Source organism: Gekko japonicus, unplaced genomic scaffold (assembly GCF_001447785.1).
Source record: "Gekko japonicus isolate JY-2015 unplaced genomic scaffold, Gekko_japonicus_V1.1 scaffold576, whole genome shotgun sequence".
Taxonomy (NCBI): Eukaryota; Metazoa; Chordata; class Lepidosauria; order Squamata; family Gekkonidae; genus Gekko; species Gekko japonicus.
This window is the reverse complement of record NW_015172022.1, coordinates 314,146-335,520: the sequence shown is the minus strand read 5'-3', so window position 1 is coordinate 335,520 and position 21,375 is coordinate 314,146. Positions and strand designations below refer to the sequence as shown.

Here is a 21,375-nt window from a genome sequence, read left to right as displayed (position 1 = left end):
GCTAGAGCAAGACTGTTGGCAGACCCTCAGGAAAGCACTGAATGGACACCACCTAAGCCGCCTTCTCCCCAGGTGTGTCCCACATGCCTCCCACTTCTGTGCTAGTACAGGGGTTGCACTGGTGTGACACCAGTGTGTCTTGGCTCTGCGGCATCATATCTTGGAGTGACGCTGGCATTTTGGAGTGACGCTGGCATTGGGATTAGTTGTATCCTAAGGTGCTCTTTGTAACTTGAAATTTGTTTTTCTGACAGAATTCATGCAAGGAAAGAAATATCAACCTAGAAAAAATGAAGCAGAAGAATGAACGATATAAGCAAGATGTGGAGCGATATCATGAACATAAGCGTCATCTAGATTTAATTGCAATGCTTGAAAAGAAAAGACCTTGGATGGTAAGTTCTTAATTTTTAAGAGACTTTTTTTAAAAATAAGCTTTATCAGTAATAACACTCATATTTTCTCCAGCCTCATTAAACCTATTAGTCTAGGCCAGGGGAGGGCAAATGTTGTTTCTGGGAGCTGATTAATCCCCCCCCCCCACCAAAAAAAAGCCTTAGTGGAATTACCAGTCACAAAATTATGGGTGGGTAGGTGGAACCAATCACAATCTGGCATCTTGTACAAAAATCGCAGTGTTTTAGAACACATCTGCAATTACTGGGGTGGTGGTGGTGGGAACCATTGAATCTGTGTAACTGAGGTGAAGCCTGTCGGATAAATATGGCAGGCTTTCAGCTGGCTTGCCCATACTTTGTTCCTCACTGTTATCAGATTTTCAGTGGTTAAGTAATTTTAGACTCAGTCTTACACGGGGCACCTTTTAAAGAGTTACATATACTTCCGGACAAAGCCACTGCCTACTTTTGTGAATCCCCTTCCCCCTCTCTGAGCCAGGACCTCAGATGTACACTCCAAAGTCTGGCTGTGATGGAATAACTTGTTGACATTGCACCAAGACTTGAGAATCTTGGTCAGATGATAATGAGAGATGGTGCTTTGTATCAGCTGTAAGCTGCTTTGAGTACTGTGTGAGAGAAAAGTGGCTAATATATTCTGTTCTTACCTATTGTTATTTATTGGATTGTTTTTAATGTAGTTGTATGTGACTGTATAATACTACTGTAAGCCGACCTGAGCCCTACTTATAGGGAAGGGCGGCCTAGTAAATCTAATCAAATAAATAAAATGTTTTAAATAAAATAGATCCAATTCCTACAGGTAGCCTCAGTTAAATATAGAAAGAGGACAGGGCCGCACAGCAAGGTACAGTCTTAGGAAGCCAATGAGCAACCACTTGAGGATAATTCTATAAATACCTGTAGGCTCCAACTGTCTTATAGGAACATGTTGAATGTCACTTGCTAAAGGCAGAGCCAGAGTCTCCATGTGTTACTTAGGTGAATGCTGGATTTTCTGGACTCCATAAAGATACTGGCATATCACTGCCCATCCAGGAATGCAAAGATGGGACTCCCCCACTTCTGCTTTTTTGGGGGCCGTAGTGAATGCTAAGGAGCAGTGTAGGGAGCAAGCTTGGAGTCTGCAGTGGAGGGGGGGTGTAACATAAATGGTGACTCCCTCTTCCAAAGTCTTAAGTGTTCTTAAGTATTCAAAGTGACACTGATATATTTTAGAAGTTCCTACATACAAGAAGGATTTCATCTTGTTGGGATTTTGGTGGTGCTGAGGGGAATTCCTACATGATTTTTTGCTGTCAGTAGGTAGCCTGATATGAGCCAGTAGGATAGGGTAGGATCAAAATCCAAATGAGTCAATGAATCATATAAAATAATTGCTGGCAAAATTAATTTTGCCATAAAACAACTGTATTAGTGCTGGAGATCTGAGCTAGATTTATTTCATCAGGATCAGTGCCTTTCCTTTTGGATAACTTCCTGACCTGTTACCATAACATAACTTGTATTAGCTGGGAAATCTGGCTCCTCCACATGTGCAGAGAGAGTATTTTCCATTTCATCCTTGGACCTTTGCAGTTGGGTTCGTGAATTTTTGACGGTGTTCTTTGGAGGAGTCCCAGATATTGATCTCAAAGTTCTTGAAGTTCTAACATATGCTTCAAATGGTAGAGATTCTCAAACTGAGCTCAGAATTTTTTTAGCACCCTTTATTGATATCAGTTAAAATATTTAACTTTGTTTATTTATTGGGATTTTTACCCCGCCCTCCCTGCGAAACGGGCGCAGGGTGGCTTACAAGGGGCAAAGCCCATATAAAATAGGATAAAAGCAATAAAAACATTAATAACAATAATCACAAACAACAATTACACTAAATTGAAAGCAGGATGGTCCCCGAATATATACAATTATGGTAAAAACAGTTCTCTGGGGATGATGTTGTCCTATAGCTGATCCCAAGCAAATAATTCTGATAATATCAATCGTGCAAAATTGTGGCAGATCTTCCCGGGCCATCCTTAACCCCGATGTTGTCCACATCATTGGTGGTGGTGGTAGTGGCGGCCCCTATGTGAAAGACTGGTGGAAGAGCTCCATCTTATAGGCCCTGCGGAACTGCATAAGGTCCCGCAGGGCTCTGATCTCCTCTGGGAGCTCGTTCTACCAGGTAGGGGCCGCCACTGAAAAGGACCTGACCCTAGTCGTGGCAAGCCTTGCCTCCCGGGGGCCTTGGACCACCAGGCGATGTTGCGCCCCGAACCGAAGTGCTCTCTGGGGAACATGTGGGGAAAGGCCCTTAGGTATGTAGCCCCCTGACCATATAGTGCTTTAAAGGTAAGAACCAGCATCTTGAACCGAATTCGGTATGTTGTAGGCAGCCAGTGCAGTGCTTTTAGTGCAGGTCAGATGTGCTCCCGCATAGGAAGGCCCAACAGCAGCCTGGCCATCGCATTCTGCACCAGCTGCAGCTTCCGGATTTGGGACAAGGGCAGCCCCATGTAGAGAGAATTACAGTAGTCCAGTCTCAGGGTGACCATTGCATGGATCACTGTTGCCAGGTCATTGCGTTCAAGGAAGGGAACCAACTGCTTGATCAGCCAAAGATGATAAAAGGCTGACTTTGCAGTGGTTGCTACCTGGGCCTCCATCATTAAGGAGGCATCCAGGAGGACTCCCAAACTCCTAACCTCTGAAGTGGGATCCCTACCCTTGGGCCACTCTGGCTCAGGCACAGGATCTCTGTCTTCGTCGGATTCAATTTCAGTCGACTCAGTCTAAGCCAACCAGCCACAGCTTTCAGTGCCAGGTCCTGATCTTCTGGGTTAGCATCAGACTGGCCATCCAACAGCAGATAGGGCTGGGTGTCATCCGTGTATTGGTGACACCGTAGCCCATGTCTCTGGGCAATCTGAGCAAGGAGGTGCATGTAGATGTTAAATAGCATCAGAGAAAGCACCACTTCATGGGGCACTCCACAAATTAGCAGGTGCCTTCGGGACAGTTGTTCCCCAATGGCCACTCTTTGTCCCCAACCCTGAAGGAACACCGCCAAACTGCCCCAATCCAGATGCCTCCGAAGGTCGTCTGTGAGGGCGACCAGTACTGTCTCTGTCCCATGGCCTGGTCAGAAGCTGGACTGGAAGGGGTCTAATGCGGAGGTGTCATCCAAGAAACTGCAGCTGAATCGCCACCGCCCTCTGAATTAATTTGCCCAAATAGGGCAAATTGGACACCTGTCGGTAGCTAGCCAATTTGCCCAGGTCTAGAGATGTTTTTTTTAAAGAGAGGGTGTACCACCGCCTCCTTGAGTGCCCCCGGGGAACAGCCCCTCAGAGAGGGACTTGTTGATCATTTCCCTTAGTGTACCTCGTAGCCCATCGTGGCCAGCTTTAATTAGGTACGACAGACATGAATCATGGGCGAACAGTTAAGAGTAATTTGTCGACCTCCTCTAGGCTGAGTGGACTGAAATAATCCAGAACTTGACAAGAAGACACGCATGGAGCTTCAAGTCCACCTTCTGTATCAACTGTAGTGGGAAGGTCACGCCGGAGTGACAAGATTTTATCTGCAAAATCGCTTGCAAAAACCTCACAGCCAGTCTCCAGTTCCTTAGTGTTTGGTCTGCCCTGAGGCAGAGTAGTAATAGACCGAATCATTCTAAGTGAGCTGGGCAAGAGCTTGCAGACGCAATCGTGGCCACATAGTATTCTTTCTTAGTGGCTTTGACTGCCATCTCATAAGATCTCATAAATGTCCTGTAGGAAGCTCTTGTAGCTTCATCGCAAGCGCGCTGCCACTGTCTCTCTAATTGTCTGAGCCCTCGTTTCATCAGCCACAACTCCTGTGTATACTATGGAGTGAGCCTCAAGCGGGGGCGCAGAGGACGTTGGGGAGTGATCTCGTTGATGGCTGCCAAGTTGGCTATGCCAGTCCTTGACAAGCTCATCTAACGAGCCTCCAGGGGACAACGGATCCCGCAGAGCCATCTGGAGCTACATAGGGTTCATTTGGCTCCACAGATGAGCTAAAATGCGCTCGCTGCCCATACAGGGGTGGGACATTCACGCAGGCCCTTGGGATAGTGGTCTGACCCTGGAACTGCCGTAGCAGTAATTCGGTCCACTGCCAGAGAACCCTTCTAAATTTTTTAACACGGGGCATAAAGCCTTCCATTAGTCTGTTCATATTTTTTTTTGCTAGGTATACGAAAATGTTCGTCAGCAGTATGAGGAGGTGAAAAGAAGCCGAGATCGTCAGAAGGAAGAATTAAGAGCACTAAAAGAAGCACAGTCCCCAGCAGTACGTCAGATTCAAGAGGCTGAGGAGCGGTGTGCAAGTCTGGATGCCATAATAAGAGAAAAGGTACATATTGTGTATTTGCAGCATCACTTTGCTTGTAAGTGGCAGTGACTATAATTAATGTGGTTTAGGATTTTAGCCTGAGAGGTCCTATGAAATTAAAATGGGACCTATATTAATAAAATTACAGTTAGAAGAAAATTAGTGGGCTAGAATAATAGAATAAGAGCTCCATGAAGTCTAGCTCCTTATTAGCAAAGCTACACATTAGCCTCCAGATCATCCTACATAGTCCAAGTCATAGGAGCCTACTAAAAGATGGCACTACACAGGAAAAGAGTATCCTGGATCACTGTCTGATCTCACCTGGGAGACCATTGCTTTTTCAGCCCAGGTGAGATTTGTGGTCCTCAGACATATTTGGGGTCTGACTGGACTGTTGCTAACAGTATCTGAGTTTAGACCCAGGGAGTGAAGTTTTCAGATCAGTGTCTCTGAGGTAAGTGGCTTGTGCTGGGGAAATGATCCTTGAAGTGTAACAGATGAAAGCTATTACAGTGCGAAGTAGTCAAAGACAGAAACCCAAGCTCCTGTTATTTATGCTGGTACTAGTCAACCCAGAGGCTCTCTGCTGCTAGCCATTCAGAGAGTCCAGTATTGCTCACTTCTCTTGACTTCCCCTCTGCAGCAGGTTTTGAATATTTGCATGATAGTTCACTTGTTTAGGTCCTCCCAGGCTATGAGAGGGTCGATAGGCATGAATAGATCTCATTTATCCATTCGTTCCATGGAAGTGCTTTGGAGTATGTTGCAATGTTCCAACATCCTCCCCCCCCTTTGTAGCTGTCCATGATGCCGAAATGGAAGGTGGGTGGAGGGGCTCCCAAATATTATAGGTGAAAAAAAACCCCTCTCTGATTACATGGCTATAATGGAGACACCAGAATGCAAAGCACAACCTTCAGAAATTGATTGAACTTGGTGCTGTGGCGCCAAGGAGAATGGCAGCATAACTGTAGAGCTCCGCTCCTTCCTGCCTCTGATACACGCTAAATCGCACCACTTTTGAATTTAACTACCCCCAAATATATGGGGAAATTCGGAGAGAAAGCTAAGAAACAGAAAAAAGACACAGAAAGACCAGTCACCGATTATTTTCAACCTGCAACAACGAACTCGGGCCGAGCTGCTTGTAAAAACAACGAAGACAAGACGGCGGACGGCACACAGGAATGAGGTACGGACGATTTACAATTAGACTCACAAAACGTGTTAAAGCAGATGAGTAAAATGGAGTTGAAAATTTTAGACTCTATGAAGGCTTTATTTGAGCCAATTCAGTCACAGCTAAATGACATAAAACAAACTCTGCAAGACGTTGATAAAAAAAAGATGATCATGAAACGTCCTTAGGCTTGCAAGCTGAGGAAGAAATTAAAGCCTTTAAAACTGAAGCAACAATAACTCAAAAAAGATTATTGGCTCTAGAAATGGAGACCAGACAATTTAACTTGAAATTTCGTGGTTTTCCCGAGGAAGTGGAAGAGAAAACTGAGCTGCAAATATTCCTGGCACAATGGCTGGCATCTATTCTTAAACTTGAAGATGGCGTGGCCCCTATGCTATTAAAAGCACACAGATTGGGACAGAGAAATAAAGATAGCCGTAGAGGGCCAAGAGATATATTGGCAACGTTTCTAGATGCAAGAACTTAGAACAGAATACTAACAGAAGCCAGGTTAAACAAAAATCTACCCTACCTGAATATCAAAATAGAAGTCTTCCCTGACCTTCCCCCGGATGCTATTACATTGCGAAGGGCCCTAAAGCTGATCACCATGCAACTCAGGGAAGCCAACATAAGATATCGATGGTCTGCAGCTGCAAAATTACAAGTGTGGCATAAAGCAACATTATACACAGCCACAGATTTGGAATCATCTGTTAAGAATTATAGCTAATTTATTGATCTTAAAAAGTGTCAAAATTTCTTAGATTTATGACTTACAATGTCAGAGGCATGAAGAGCCCTGTGAAGAGTAAACGCATTTATACGCAAACAATTAAAGAGCACCCTAACATTGTCTTTCTGCAGGAAATGCATAATACCATCAAGTATCCGTGTCTTTTCAAATCACAAAAATTTAAACATCAATGGCAGTCTTACGGCTCCTCTAAATCCCAAGGTGTAGCCATCTTGATCTCAGCTAATACTAATTTTACACTTATGAAAGTACTAAAAGATCCTTTAGGTAGATTTTTATTTGTGGCAGGATGAGTAGATAGAACTGTTGTTAACACTAGCTGCCTTATATGCACCAAATGCAAATCAACTCCCATTTATGACAGAAGTTCTAAATAAGCTGGCTAATTTTAGAGAAGGGGAAGTCATAATCAGGGAAGACCTAAACTACATACTAGACTACTTTTTGGCTAGATCCTTCTTAAATAAAGTACAGAAAAAGCACATACAGTAAAAATAAAGAAATCCCTCTTGCAAAGCTGTTGCATCAGTTCTCTAATAGACACCTGGAGGCACCTGCATACAGGAGAACGCGACTACACATGCTACTCGCAGAGGCATAAAATGTATACTAAAATTGACTACCTTTTAGCATCACCTTCTATAATAAATAAAATTAAATAATCTCAAATTGGAAACTTGCAATGGTCTGACCATCATTGGGTAAGCTGTGATATAGAACTAGGACTGGAAACAAGACAAACAACATGGAAATTGAATATAAATTTATTAAAAAATCAAATCATAACAAGTGAAATAGGATCAGTCATTAAAAACTATTTCATAGACAATACTACAGAAGATGTATCCCAAGCAATTACTTGGGATGCGATGAAACCTGTTTTAAGGGGACAGTTGATATCTAAGGCAGCATATCTAAAAAAACCAAAAAACAAAAAAGAGAGAAAAATTATTAGAAATAACTGAGCTGGAAAAGAAGCACAAACAATCAGGCAATACAAAAACATACAAAAAACTATTAGCTACAAGACGAGAGTTAGACATACTTGACACTAACCAAATACAGCAAAACCTACTCTATTTACAACGAAAATCTTGGCAAAATACATCTAAGGCATTGAAAATCTTGACTAGATGAGTTAGACAGAAAAGGGAATCTAGACTAATTACTTCAATAAAAGATAAACAAGGTAACCTACAATCTGACACACAGCATATAACAAAGGCATTTTTAGAATACTATAAACGTCTATATGAAGTGAAGGAGATAAACTCAACATCTATTATATCATACTTGGAGAAATACTATAACATTAAGCTGTCAGAGGAACATAAAGCAGTAATGGAGAGCCCTATTACTGAAAAGGAAGTGATTACAGCTATTAAAAAAGCTAAGAGCAATAAAGCCCCTGGCCCAGACAGCTTTAGCTCAGAAATATATAAAAAATACCAAGAAGCAAGCATCAATAATAGTAATCCCAAAAGCAGGAAAAGATCTGACTGATGTAGCTTCTTACAGACCAATCTCCCTTTTAAATAGTGTTATTAAGTTTTTATCCTCCATAACAGCAGCATGCCTAAGTTCATTTGTGATGCAGTACGTCAACCAAGACCAAGTTGGTTTTATGCCTCATAGAGACATTACTGATAGTACCTATAAAACACTGAGTTTAATCCATTTCTGTAAGCAAAATAAATTACAATCTATTTGTGTGGCTTTAGATATTTAAAACAATTATTAAAACTTTTAGGCTTTGAAGAAAATTTTAGGCTTTGAAGAAAATATTGACGCAATATATGATCAGCCTTCTGTGCAACTTTGCATAAATGGTGCTATCTCAGATAGGTTTAAAACATGGCACCTGGCAGGGATGGCCATTATCCCCTCAACTGTTTGCCTTAGTGATGGAGCCTTTGGCTTCAAGGATTAGACTGAGTCCAAAATTACATGGGATATACATAGCAACTAAATGTTTTAAGTTATCTTTGTTCGCAGATGATATTTTATTATTTTTGACTCAACCTACAACCTCTCTATTGTCACTTCAAAAAGTATTAGAAGAGTTTGATACAATATCAGGTCTACAAGTTAATATTTTTCCAATATATTTGGAAGAGGACACTGTGAAAAAACTAAAGAAAACAGGGTTGTATAAATGGACTACAAAGTACCTGACATACTTAGGACTTAAAATTCCATTGCAGCTCGAAAATATACTTCAAGTTAACTATGACTCATTAATAGAAGAACTGAAAAAATATTATCCATGGGCATAAAATGAGCCTTTCTTGGCATGATCGCTTAAACATTATTAGAACATATGTATCACCTAAATTTTTGTTTTTGTTCAGAGTACTGCCAATAACAATACCTAAGAAGCAAATTCAGGTTTGGCAAAAAAATTTATTACATTTCTTTTTGGCCTACAAATGTCATAGGGTTAGCATGGATACAATAACTAAACATAAACTCAAAGGTAGCTTAGGCTTCCCAGATTTGTACAAATACTATCAAGCCAACCATTTATCCAACATTCTCAAAATGCTACATGACTACAAAACTAAGGATTGGATTATAATACAAGCACACTGTACTTACCCATATGATGTTCCGGAAACAATCTGGCAAACAGCCACAGAGCGTCTCAAAAAAACATATAACAGTCTGATTCTTCAGACTTTTCTAGCCACCTGGGAAAACAAAAGAAAACAGTTGATTCCTGGTTTTTCCAAATTTCAGAACCTCTTCAATCAAAAACTACTGCTACCCCCAAACTTTCCAATACACCAATAAACATGGAAAAAAGCAAATATTACAAAACTTGAAGATATTGTAGAAAATAATATTTTAATGAACAAAACACAATTAGAAGCAAAATTGGGTTCTACTATTTCTTGGATACAGTTTCTACAAATATCTCACTTTTGGTCTCCAATACAATTAATTAATATCATCAAGCGCCCCTTATCAAGTCTTGAACAAATATATAAATGGATGAATAAGTCTAGAAGACAAATTATGGCTAAAATGTACTTGGCATTAATGGACATTGAAGACCACAACTTATTGATGTACCAGAAAAGGTGGCATTCGATGTGTAATCTTACTCTTTCGGATGATGAATGGCAGCACATGTGGAAGACGTTTCCTTTCAGTACGAACATTATAGAAATAAAATTACAAACTTTCAAAATACTCACCTTTTGGTACTTAACACCCCCAAAATTAGCATACATAACATCCTCAGCTTCTCCTTTATGTTGGAAACAATGTGGTGGAATTGGGAATTTTGTCCACCGTTGGCTTGAATGCCTGAAGCTAGAATTGTTTTGGAAAGAAGTACTAGCACAAGTTAAAGTTATAACTGGTTATGAAATACAATGTACGACTGAACATATATTACTGAATAGATGGCAAATGCATATACAATCTAGAAGTACTGTTAAGAGAACAGCGATCTTATTAGCAGCAGCCAAAAATGCTGTAGCCCTACTTGGGAAAGATACTAAATGTCCACAACAACATCACTGGCATGCGAAACTCTGGAAGTTTTATATAATGTCAAAAATTACAGAAAATGTGAATGATACAAATGCATACAGATGTGCCTCAGAACATGCTATGATTTGGTTCCCTATTGTAGAATATTTAATTGATGAGGGTGAAATTCCTGCTACTGTCAATGATTTAAACTTATGGTAAAATAAGACTTCTGTATTTGCACTGGAAATCCTAATATGATATTGTATGTGAAATTTTTTGATGTATCTTACAAACTTTAATTTCTTATGTATATCCTAACTTACCTGTTTGCTAACGGTTAAATGTATAGTTTTTCTTCTTTTTACATTTATCAATAAAATGTTATTTTAAAAAAAAGAAATTGATTGAACTTGAAGGCAAGCAGCTTGATTAAAGCCAAGCAGCTTTCATCTCTACTCATAACTTCCTTTAAAAAATTTTTTTTAGACTGAGCTGTACATTTAGATAAAATATCCAGCTGTGCCATAGATCTTTATAGGTTACTTCGGCATACTAGAAGGGCCTCTGAGTCAGTCTGGTAGGGCTGTTCTGTTAGGGTTCATTTAGTCAAGGTTTGGTTTGACTTGTATTTCCTGTGTCAAATTGGCAAGTACTATTATTTTTGTTTTTGCTTGCTGAGAAATTTATGAAATCTAGGATGCACCACTGCATTCTCCTAAAGAATTGCATTTTTGCACTTTGGAAGATAATTCACAGAACACATAGGGCATGGTATTGGTATGGTAAACTGGATATCAGATTTCTTTTTACAGAAAATACTAAGTCTGATACATTTTTGGCTGGAGTGCTCTTCATTGGAAGAACATTTGAAGCAGTTTTAAATAGGGTTCTTTAGTGGAGAGAGTTAATTGTGATAAGGCTTTTTATGTTAACTAACATATATGGCATTTTATAGCTGACTTTAGTTTGTCAAGAGTAGTTTTAAATATGGTCCACATTTTGGGCTATGTAAGTCTCCCTTCAACTCAGCCCCCTTCCTTCACCAGTGAACTGTATTTAAAAATTGCTTCAAATACCCCTTGATAATGAGCATCTCAGTGCTAAAGATGTTGAGATTGGCATTTTTTGCCGCTCTTGTGAAGGACACTGTTGCTTAAAGCACATTGGTAGTTCTTATTTTTCCATTATCTTTAATTGTCATGGGTTTAATTATCATATCTTTAATTATTCTTTTTGGTTCACAAATTATATCCTTATACCATCTCTGGAGAGTACCCGTCATATAATAACTGTGACAGAACCAGATCTAATTGTTCTTGGAGCATACTATTCAAATGGAAAATATACACATATAGTCTGTTGCATTATGTTGTTTATGCTGTAGAGAGGTGGCATATTTGTGTATCTTCAATAAATTTTGATTACAATAATTTTTTAACTTTTTAAAAATTCCTGTGGTATATAGATTGCAGCTATCGAAGAAATATCCCAAAAATGCAAACAGCAACAAAATGTTTTGGAGAAAAAAGACAAACAAGTAAGATTTTGCTGGTATAATCTATATTTTTAAACTATTTTAAATGTTGATACTGTGAACCTAAGACTTTCTTGTTATAGTTCTAATCTGGCAACCATGTTCAGTTCTGCTGCAGATTTTATGGATGCAAATACTATTTACCTGAAAAGAAGATAATCCTTAATGTAGGATGTTCCTTTGGAAGAAGATGTTATACACAAAAATTTTTATTATCATGCATACCTGTAACATGTAAAACAACAACCCTCTCTGGTTCTTGTCACCACAACTAGACAATGAATTATTCTTTCAGGCAGATATGGTAATTATGTGGTGATGAACTGGAAAACTGTGCATTCATTTGCCTAGTTTTATTACTTATTCCAGGAAATGGTATATTTTTTGTTTATGTAGCTGTTGTTTTATACAGCATTTTAAATCTATAGATGTCCTGGCAAACAGGTGGTCAGCTAAGAATATTAAAGCACATTTTGGCTTTACTGACCAGCAATACAAGCTTCTTTTAAGATTTTTTTTGGATTCAAGTGCTTTGCAGTTCTTATCTCTTAAATTTTAGATAACTCTCACACATGTCTTAATTTCTGATCTTGAATATTAGCACAGTTCTGTGGTTTATCTGCCTTTGTATTATGGAAGGAACTTTTTTGTATTAACATGCTTTGAAAATATTTCTATTTTTTCTTAGATTGGGGAGATTGAGCAAGCTTTGAGGTTGAAGAGAGAAGAAAAGATGGATTGGCAGAAGAGAATTGACAACACTCGTAAGATGATAGAAGACTTGAATAATGAGCTAAGAAATACAGACAACTCTGATAATATTCAGCCCCAAGTGGATTCTGTTAATGCAGAATTGGAACGCTTGGCAGAAGAGATGGCAAATATTGATGATGAAAGAAGGGGTGCGCGCAATGAAATGGATAACGCACGTAGGGAGCAGAAAGGTAAATCTGCATAATCCTGTACTTACAGTAAACACTACTTATAATTCCACTGGAGTATTGGCTTAATAGCTGGCAGCCTGTCCTTGACCTTTCAAGTATTGAATCCCTTCTCCACTGGGTATCATGACCATGGATAGGGAAGGGAGTAATTTAACTTCTCAAGGGCTCTTTGTTGGGTCTTGTTTTACAAGGGAGCTTAGAAATCCCACTGTACTCCCTGCACAGCTCTATGGGTCCTAAATCTCTAGTTAGATCAGGTGGTTGTTGCTACAGAACTTTGCTCCTCTGGTTATCGTCACCATGTGGATGGCAGCCCTCCACAATCGGGTTGGTTTCCTGTAATGATTCAGGGACCACATTTATGGTGTCCCTTTTCGTATAACTTCTATAGGGCACTTGTGAAGATTGCAAGTGCATGACAGAATAAAGTGACACGTATATGGGCCAGATATAAACATTTGGCCCAAGAAAGTTTATCACCCCCCACCCCCAATGTTTAAATAGTACTTGAGGTTGTGATCATAAACATAACATTTAAAGCTGTCTCAAAATTACAGGGATAAAAGATCGCATTGTACAGTTTGACAATATGATGAATGTGAAGGAAGAGAAGCTCAGAGGAAGACACAAAGACACATACAATGCTCTTCTGTGGCTAAGGAAGAACAAAGACCGGTTTAAAAGACGTATCTGTGACCCCATGATGCTTTCAGTAAGCTCATTCACTTGAATATTGCACTACTTGTAGTGCCTTCCTAGGCAGAGGTACAGCTTTCTAAGCCCACTGATGTCAGTGGATTTAGAAGTGTGTAACTCTGCTTTGGGTGGCACTGTTAAGTCATCACTAAAAATTAAATGTCACTTCTGCAGCAATCCTGTTTTTAAATCCTTTCTAAATCATAGTGTTAACATGAGCTATCAAACTTTGTATGTATGTACTTTTTAATGTCTTGATTTGGCTATATGAGTGTATAATTTGCCTCATGCAACTATGCAAGTAAAAAAAAACCCAGAAGCTTTTGAAATTTTAACATGGTACATGCATATCATGTGTTGAATTCTGTGTTTGACATTCTGAAGGTACTTGTTGAGGCAGATCTGTCCACATCATCCCCTTCCCACAACAGATCTCTGTGCTCCCCTCCAGGAGTTGTGGGACCCCTGTGGACCCCCTTTGCCAGGAGTTGTGGGACCCCTGTGGACAAAAGCCCCTGGGCAGGGGGATGTAGCAAGGAGAGATAATCAGGTGAAATCACTCTACCCTCTTTTGTTTATGGAGGAAGTGCAATGGAGCAAACTTATTGGCACAAGAGTGGTTTTGGGTGGTTTTGTCCAATTCCCATCCCTCACTAGCCCCCTGAACCTAATGGCTCTTTGCTCAAGGGAATCTCCAGACCTCCAGCATCACTTTTTGGAAAGTCACAGTGGGCTGATGTGGAAAGACTGGAAAGGTCTGTCTCTGTGAATTCCTTCTTCTTGGGCAAGTGTAGAATCCACCCCATGGATTGCAAGCAGTATATCGTCAGGAAATTGGATGCCAGAATCTATGTTAACAACCTCTCTGTGTTGGTAGGTTAGTCCAGTGGAAAGGATGGCTCCATCCCCCTTTATTAAGGTTACTAATTTTTGAGAAAAGCATTGTTGTTTTGGTTTGAAGTATTTATCTGTTTAGAGATGTCTGTGAAAGCTAATGTGCAGTGCTAAAAATCTAGGATTGGAGGCCTGTGAAACTTTTTTTTTTAACTGCTTATTCTGGATCTGATAACTGAACTAACCAGTTCTATTTGAGTAGGTTGTTTTGGGCTGCTTTTAACGTCAGAAAAGCTTTTTCATCAAAATCAAAATGCTGTAGTTCTGTCCGTTCCAGGTCATTTAGTCATGAGGTTACGTGGCTGTGATCTGATCAGTTTAATCATAGGCATATCCTGATCTAAGGACCATTAGCTTTCTCCTTCAGGCCTGGTTAATTGCAGCCAAGTTCATGTCGTTCAAATGAGTTTTCTGCAATATGTATTGTTCAAGTCAATCCTTGTTAGATCAAAAATTCCTACGAGTGTGTGGATCTTTCTGAATGCCCAGAAAAATTCCTTCTTCTCAGAACTTTGGGTTGTTCTTGATGTATTGAAGCTGCCTGAGCTATGTAGTACCAAGGTACACTACACGTTGTTTGCACAGAGCTCCCATTCTCCCATTACTGGTGTAACAAAGATGAAACTTTAATGAGACTTATCCCTGCACAACTCTTTGTGAAACATGCAGGTAATGAGAAGCCATTGGCTTCTTTCCACTCACATATTACTCTTCTGGAAGCAGGAATATGGCTGGCACAGGGAGGAGCTGTAGCATAGGCTCTTCCTACACAATCTGAGTCTTTTTATGTTGTCTGAATGATGCAGGAAGGAGCAGCACTGTAGAAACTCCCATGCTGCAAGGTATGAAGTGAACCACAGAACCATCACCCATAATTAAAGCGTTTCTATATCTTTGTCACAACATAATGAACAATGGATCAATGTTTGTACTGTTTATTATTTCATGTAAAACCAATTAGTTCTAGAGAAAAACTTGATAGCCTTGATGGTCCATAGCAAAATTAAAAAACAAATTATGCCCAACCAAAATAACAGAACAAACTGTGCAAGCATCAGCGTTATACAGAATGCTTAATCAGGCTGGCTGTAAAAAGCAAAACAAAAAACGGGAGAGGGGATCTTATTTATTTATTTATATTTATAACCCGCCCTCCCCGCAAGCGGGCTCAGGGCGGCTCACACTGCCTGGCTCAATGCCAGATATATAACATATTTAAATATATAACATATTTAAACTTAAAACACTATTAAAACATTTTTAAAAAAATTTAAACAACATTCAAATAAATCTTAAGGCCCCTTTTCTAGCATCCTGTGTAAAATACATTGCTGGATTAAATAGGCACAGGGTGTGACTGGCTGGCATCAGGATGTGGCCTTGGCATGCTGGAAACAAGAAGCAAGAAACAGAAGCCCTCCAGTTGACAATCTAAAAGTCAGTAGTTGATCAAATCTCTGAAGCTAAATGATCTTAGTAAAAGGTATTGCATAGGTTTTGGGTTCTTTTTCCTCTGAACCAACAAGGCTACCTACTTTTTTGTCTGCTTTGAAAGTAACATGTAGCTGATTAAGAAAGGAACCCTTCAACCGGAAAAAAAAAGAAATTGGGGAATTTCCCTACGCAGTAGATTGGTTTATATTGTCTCTTCCCTTAGTGCATTATCTTAAATTAACCTTCAGTATTTAAGGACTGCTACATTGTCCCTTTTTTCTTAGCCTTTAAGGAGTTATCCATTCCGTAGAGATCAGAAAGACATTTGATGAACTTTTGGCTTTTTAGATTTTCAGTTGGAGTGCTTCTGTTTTTTGCTTCTTGTTCTCAGCATGCCGAAGGCACATCCTGATGTTAACCAGTGACACCTTATGCTCACTTAATCCAGCAAAGCATTTGACACATGATGTTGTCAGAGGCCTTAAAGTCATGGCTGGAAAGAGATTTTTATCTCCTGCCTCGCCCTTTTTTTACCATCCAGTCAGATGACAAATTCTGAAAAACTCAAAAGCTTTCACACTGTTACTGTTATGGTTGGTTTTAATAAAAAGTAAATGGAAATTGTTTTCAGATTAGGTAGTACTTCTCCTTTTCTTAAAAGCTGAGCTTATTATGTTAGAATACCTCCCTCACCCTCAAGTAGATTTCATTATTATTTTTCTGTGTATTTCAGCCTCACTTTTTAAACATTTGCTTTGTTTGTTCCTGTACAGATCAATATGAAAGATCAGAAGCATGCTAAATACGTAGAAAACCACATCTCATCCAATGATATGAGGGCCTTTGTCTTTGAAAGCAAAGAAGATATGGATATCTTTCTAAGAGAGGCAAGGATATAGCTGTTCATAATTCAAAGCTGATTTGATGGAGGAAAACCCAGAGTGGAGAGTCTAGCTTAAAAGTAGGCTGTTCTTTTCATAGCTAGGATCCAGCATTGTTTATTGTTATGACAGTAGCATGAAAAAATGTTGAAGAGCAGCTGTTATTTCTTTCCTTACATGGCTTAATTGCATCCCATTTCTTCCTATCCTCAATTGGCACCTGAAATACTCTTTGGAGAAAATATATATATATGCAATTAGCTTATTGAATCAGAAACAACCCATTCTGCTAGAGTTGACAACCTCCAGGTGTGGCTGGGAGCAATGTGGCTGTGGAGGCTTGTGAGCAAAAATTCTACCATGTGAGCTCCTGGCATAAAAGCTGTGTGCGAGTGATTTGGCTACTGCATAAATTAGTTTGCTCTGGAGCCCTCCTTCCTGAGCGGAGATAAAAATGTGTGAGCCGGAGGCTGAAAAACGGTGAGCTAGCTCACACTAACTCAGCTTAGAGGGAACACTGGCTGGGAGATCTCCTAGAATTACAACTCATCTCCAGACTACAGAGATCAGTTCCCCTGGAGAAAATGGCTGCTTTGGAAAGTGGACTCTGTGGCTTTATACCCCACAGAAGTCTCTTCCCTCCCAAGCTCTACCATCAAATCTCCAGGTATTTTCCCAACTCAGAGCTGGCAACTCTACATCCTGCATTTACTTGATCAAAGATTGCTTATAAACACAGTGTGGACAAAATAAAAAGATCCATAGACACTCATGTTTGATTTTAGGTAGAAAAGAGCCAGGAATTCACAAAACTTATATTCAGGTACTTTAAAGCTGGAGTGTGCACAAATTCAGCTTGCTCATGAACCTCACTTCTTCCTTCTTGTGTAAAAGTTAAGAAAATAACTTCATTTTCTTGTGACGTATGAATGCAGGCGCTTGGATTAACTGGAGTTAACTCCCCCCCCAGGATTCTAAGTCTGGATTAAACCCTGGTTGGTGAGGGGAACATGAGCTTCAATTAACTCATACACCTGCATTCATATTTCAGAAGTAAGCAGAGTTATTTTTGAACAGTAATTACCTGTTTGAGAAGGGAGGAGTAAGGCAGGTACATGAGTCCAGCAAAAAGGTCCATGTGCATCCTGGTTTACTGCAAGCTAAAGGTAATGTCTGAGTGCAGCCATAGAGGACATGAATGGTTTTGCTGTCAATTGGACTTCATAATGAGAGTGGTAAATTTAAACCAGCGTAGTGGAAACAAAAGAGTGGGATTTTTCAAACCCATTGCAGTCTGTCTCCTAGACTGGAGTAATGCCTGCTTTCTAATTCCTGAACCACTAAAAAGCAATTCCACCATGCCCTGTAATAAGTGTATTGCATGTCTTGTAATTGTTTTTTTAAGGTTGGTAAAAGTGCTTCATTTTGGTTTAGGTACGTGATAATCTAAGACTAAAAGTGAATGCTGTGATTGCCCCTAGTGAATCGTGTGCTGAAAACAGACCTTCCAAACCAATTGAAGAACTCAAGTAAGTGTTAAAACATGTTCTTAGAATGAATCTTTAAATACTATTCTTTGGAGAAATCTATTTCCAGTAATTTAGGTGTTGAAGGAAAATATATTTTAGTCTGATTAATGATACTAGAATCGGCTAATTGTGGAGCTTTATCGTTAGATAGCAAAGGAAAACAATGATTTGAGCTGATGGTGGGAGAACTAGTATCTAGGAAATTGTCCATTCTACTTTGTTTTCTTTGGGGCTCTGGGAATTCCTCAAAAGGGTGATGTCTCTAAGACAAACGTCCACTCCAAAATCAAATCAAATAAATTGCTAGTCAGGTTTCATTTTTATGACATTTCAAGATGTCCTTAGGGGAAAATTTATATCAACTGCCTCCCATTTAAAGAAAGAAAGACACCTTATGAAATCAACAATTATAGATAAGACAAGAGGACACACCCGCAAGAAACTCGCAGAAGCAGCTGACTTATTTCAACCATTTTTGATTCCTCCTCTCTCCCTCCATTTCTCAGTGTCTCTCACTTTTTTCTTGAACCCCTTTCTTACTTTCTGTCTCTCTCCCCCATATCTGCTATAATTCCTTCTTTCTTTCTGCATCTCTCACCCCATCATTCTCTTTCTCTCTTTTTCTTGCTGATTGGCCTCTTTCCTGCTTCACTGGATGCCACTCACCTGTTCCCCCCCACCTCAACAGCATTAGCAGCAGCTTGTTCAGCCCCCCTCCCCTGCAGTTTTGCCAGCTGGGCAGCTCACCTGGCCGCTGGGACTTTCCCTGCCATGGTGCCTGTTACTTGCCTCCACCCACCCCCCACCAGCTTCACTGGCTTAGCAGCTCTCCAGGCTCCTCACCAGCCTCTTCCCTGATGCAGTGGCTACCACTCATCTGCCTCCCCCAGGCTCACTGTCTTGGCAGCATTAGCAGCGGCTTGCTCACTCTCCCTGCGTGCAGATTCACCACCTGGGCCCTCTTATGTTCACTGCTGTGAGGCGCTTGCCATTCACCTCCTTGTCCCCGCTAGCTTTACCACCTTGGCGGCTCTGCTGGCTTCTAGTTTGTTCTCTTTGCCATTTCTGCAGCTCACCTGACCATACACTCAGCCCGTTCACTGCCACTCTCCTGCCCACCCCTGCCAGCTTTGCTGGCTGCTCACCCAGCCCCTCTTCTGTGGTGTCAACCCCCTGCAGCGCCTCATTGTCTGCCTCACTGTCTGCCTCCCAGTCTCTTTGCTGCCTCTCTGCTGCCTCAACAGCAATGGCAACTCCTCCCCCACCCGCCGGGTGGTTGCTCAGCAGTTGGGGCCGCTGTGGCGGTTCTCCCCGCGGCTCCATCGGCTCCTCCTGGCAGTCTTAGTGGCGACATGTGCAACAGCACAGCTTCCCTTGGGCTCCAGAATCTTCTAACATGGATCAGTAAGTATGTTCTCTGCACATGTGCAGAGAACGCTGTTTTACTTTTGGGGGATTTAAGTATCCCCTGTATATTTTTTTAAAACATGTCAGATTTTTCTGCACGCCTGGAGAGTGCCCCAAATATGCAGGAATTTCTGTTCACCTTCTGTGTGCCCCCTATCAGCAGAAATAAGTATCCGCACATAGGGGGAACAGATGGGAATTAGATATATAGATAAACCAACTAGAAAGAGAACACAAAAAATAGGCTGTAAACGAATTTACAAAATATTATTAGCAGAATGAAAAATTCTAACGTTATTGGAAACATCTCAAACACACAAAAAAATCAAATCTTTGTGAAACAATTGTTAAAAATCGGCTAAAACTTTGAAACTGCTTTCCTGGAGAGTGAAAAAGTAAGTACATAGGAATCTCAAGTTTATGAAGAACTCATCTGGAAAATTATGTTCTAATTAAATTATTAAAATACTAGCTACTGATTACAACTCTTTATGTAAATCTCAAAAAACCCACAGATCTAATTGTAAATCATTTATGCTCCAAAAATATCTCAAAACAATTTCTGGCACTCATAAGGTTCTTCTGGAAAGACCTATATCCATTCAGGAGATACAAGACACAATAAGATCCTTAAAAAGACACCTATCCTGGAAATGACGGTTTCCCATCCAAATTTTATAAGGTCTTTAGGTTTAGCAGGACCCCTTACCAACATCTGTAATCAGGCTTTAATTAATGGTGATGTGCCACCTTCATGGACAGAAGTCACTTTAGTCATTATACCAAAAGAGAATAAAGATTTAACCAATCCAACTTCTTATAGACCATTCGTGTTGCTAAATCAGGATGCAGAAATCTTTTCAACAGTAATTGCAAATAGACTCAAATTATCCCAGACTACATTAACTTAGATCAAATGGGTTTTATCCCTAGAAGACACCTATCAGACAACATCCGTAGAACTCTCAGTATAATAAATTATTGCAAGATAAACAGGAAGTTCTTACTTTCAATATAGAGAAAGCATTTGACACTTTAAAAATACCCTACCTTAAAGTTTTACTTTCCCGTATGGGTTTTGGCAACAGTGTTTTGAGAGTGATCCATGCAATCTGTAAGAATCCAACTGCTCAAGTAAAAACCAGTGGGATTCACTCTTCTTCATTCCAACTAACAAGGGGTACTAGACAAGGGTGCCCGCTTTCCCCTTTACTGTTTGCACTATCTTTAGAATCACTAGTGGAAATGATACAAAATAACCCTTACATACAGGGTTTAAAAATTGGAGGAAAAGAACATAAAATAAGTCTCTATGCAGATGATTTGCTGTTATATATCTCTGACCCGTGCAATTCACGCCAAGCAATACAAACCAGTATTAAAGAATTCAGCCATATCTCAGGTTAAATGTTAGTCAAAGTAAATCAGATCTTTCCCCCATAGGTTTATCTCAAACTGTAACCACACTAATTAAAAGTAAATACTCTTTCAGTTGGATCAGCACATTGTAGCACTACTTAGGGATTTATATCCCCCTGGAGCTAAGGGACCTGATAAACTGTAATCATAGAAAACTTTTCCAGGATGTAACAACTCAACTAAAGAACTGACACAAAATGAATTTATCCTGGCCAGAGAGATTACATCTTATAAAAAGCTTTATTTTATCACTAAGAACTAAAATGGCAGAAAAGTTTATATAATTTTGCCTGTGCATTCATGACACCAAAATTTAGAAGTGACATATGTAAACCTGCAAACCGAGGTGGTTTCAGTTTTCCCAATTTAAAGAATTATTATTTAGCAGCGAATCTCACAAATATTCTTAAACTGTTGTATAATGATCCTATAGAAGACTGGATAC

At 39.9% G+C, this 21,375-nt stretch overlaps 1 protein-coding gene across 2 annotated transcripts in view; it reads left to right on the top strand.

Moving 5' to 3' along the window:
• Positions 1-21,375, top strand: part of SMC5 (structural maintenance of chromosomes 5) — a 94,648-nt gene that overhangs the window by 12,044 nt on the left and 61,229 nt on the right. For both annotated transcript variants that reach the window (XM_015420519.1, XM_015420520.1), the window contains exons 6-12: positions 255-395; positions 4,626-4,787; positions 11,658-11,729; positions 12,415-12,670; positions 13,228-13,382; positions 16,468-16,581; positions 18,010-18,104. In XM_015420519.1, coding sequence (XP_015276005.1) covers positions 255-395; positions 4,626-4,787; positions 11,658-11,729; positions 12,415-12,670; positions 13,228-13,382; positions 16,468-16,581; positions 18,010-18,104 — 995 coding nt within the window. The remainder of the gene's footprint in view (positions 1-254; positions 396-4,625; positions 4,788-11,657; positions 11,730-12,414; positions 12,671-13,227; positions 13,383-16,467; positions 16,582-18,009; positions 18,105-21,375) is intronic.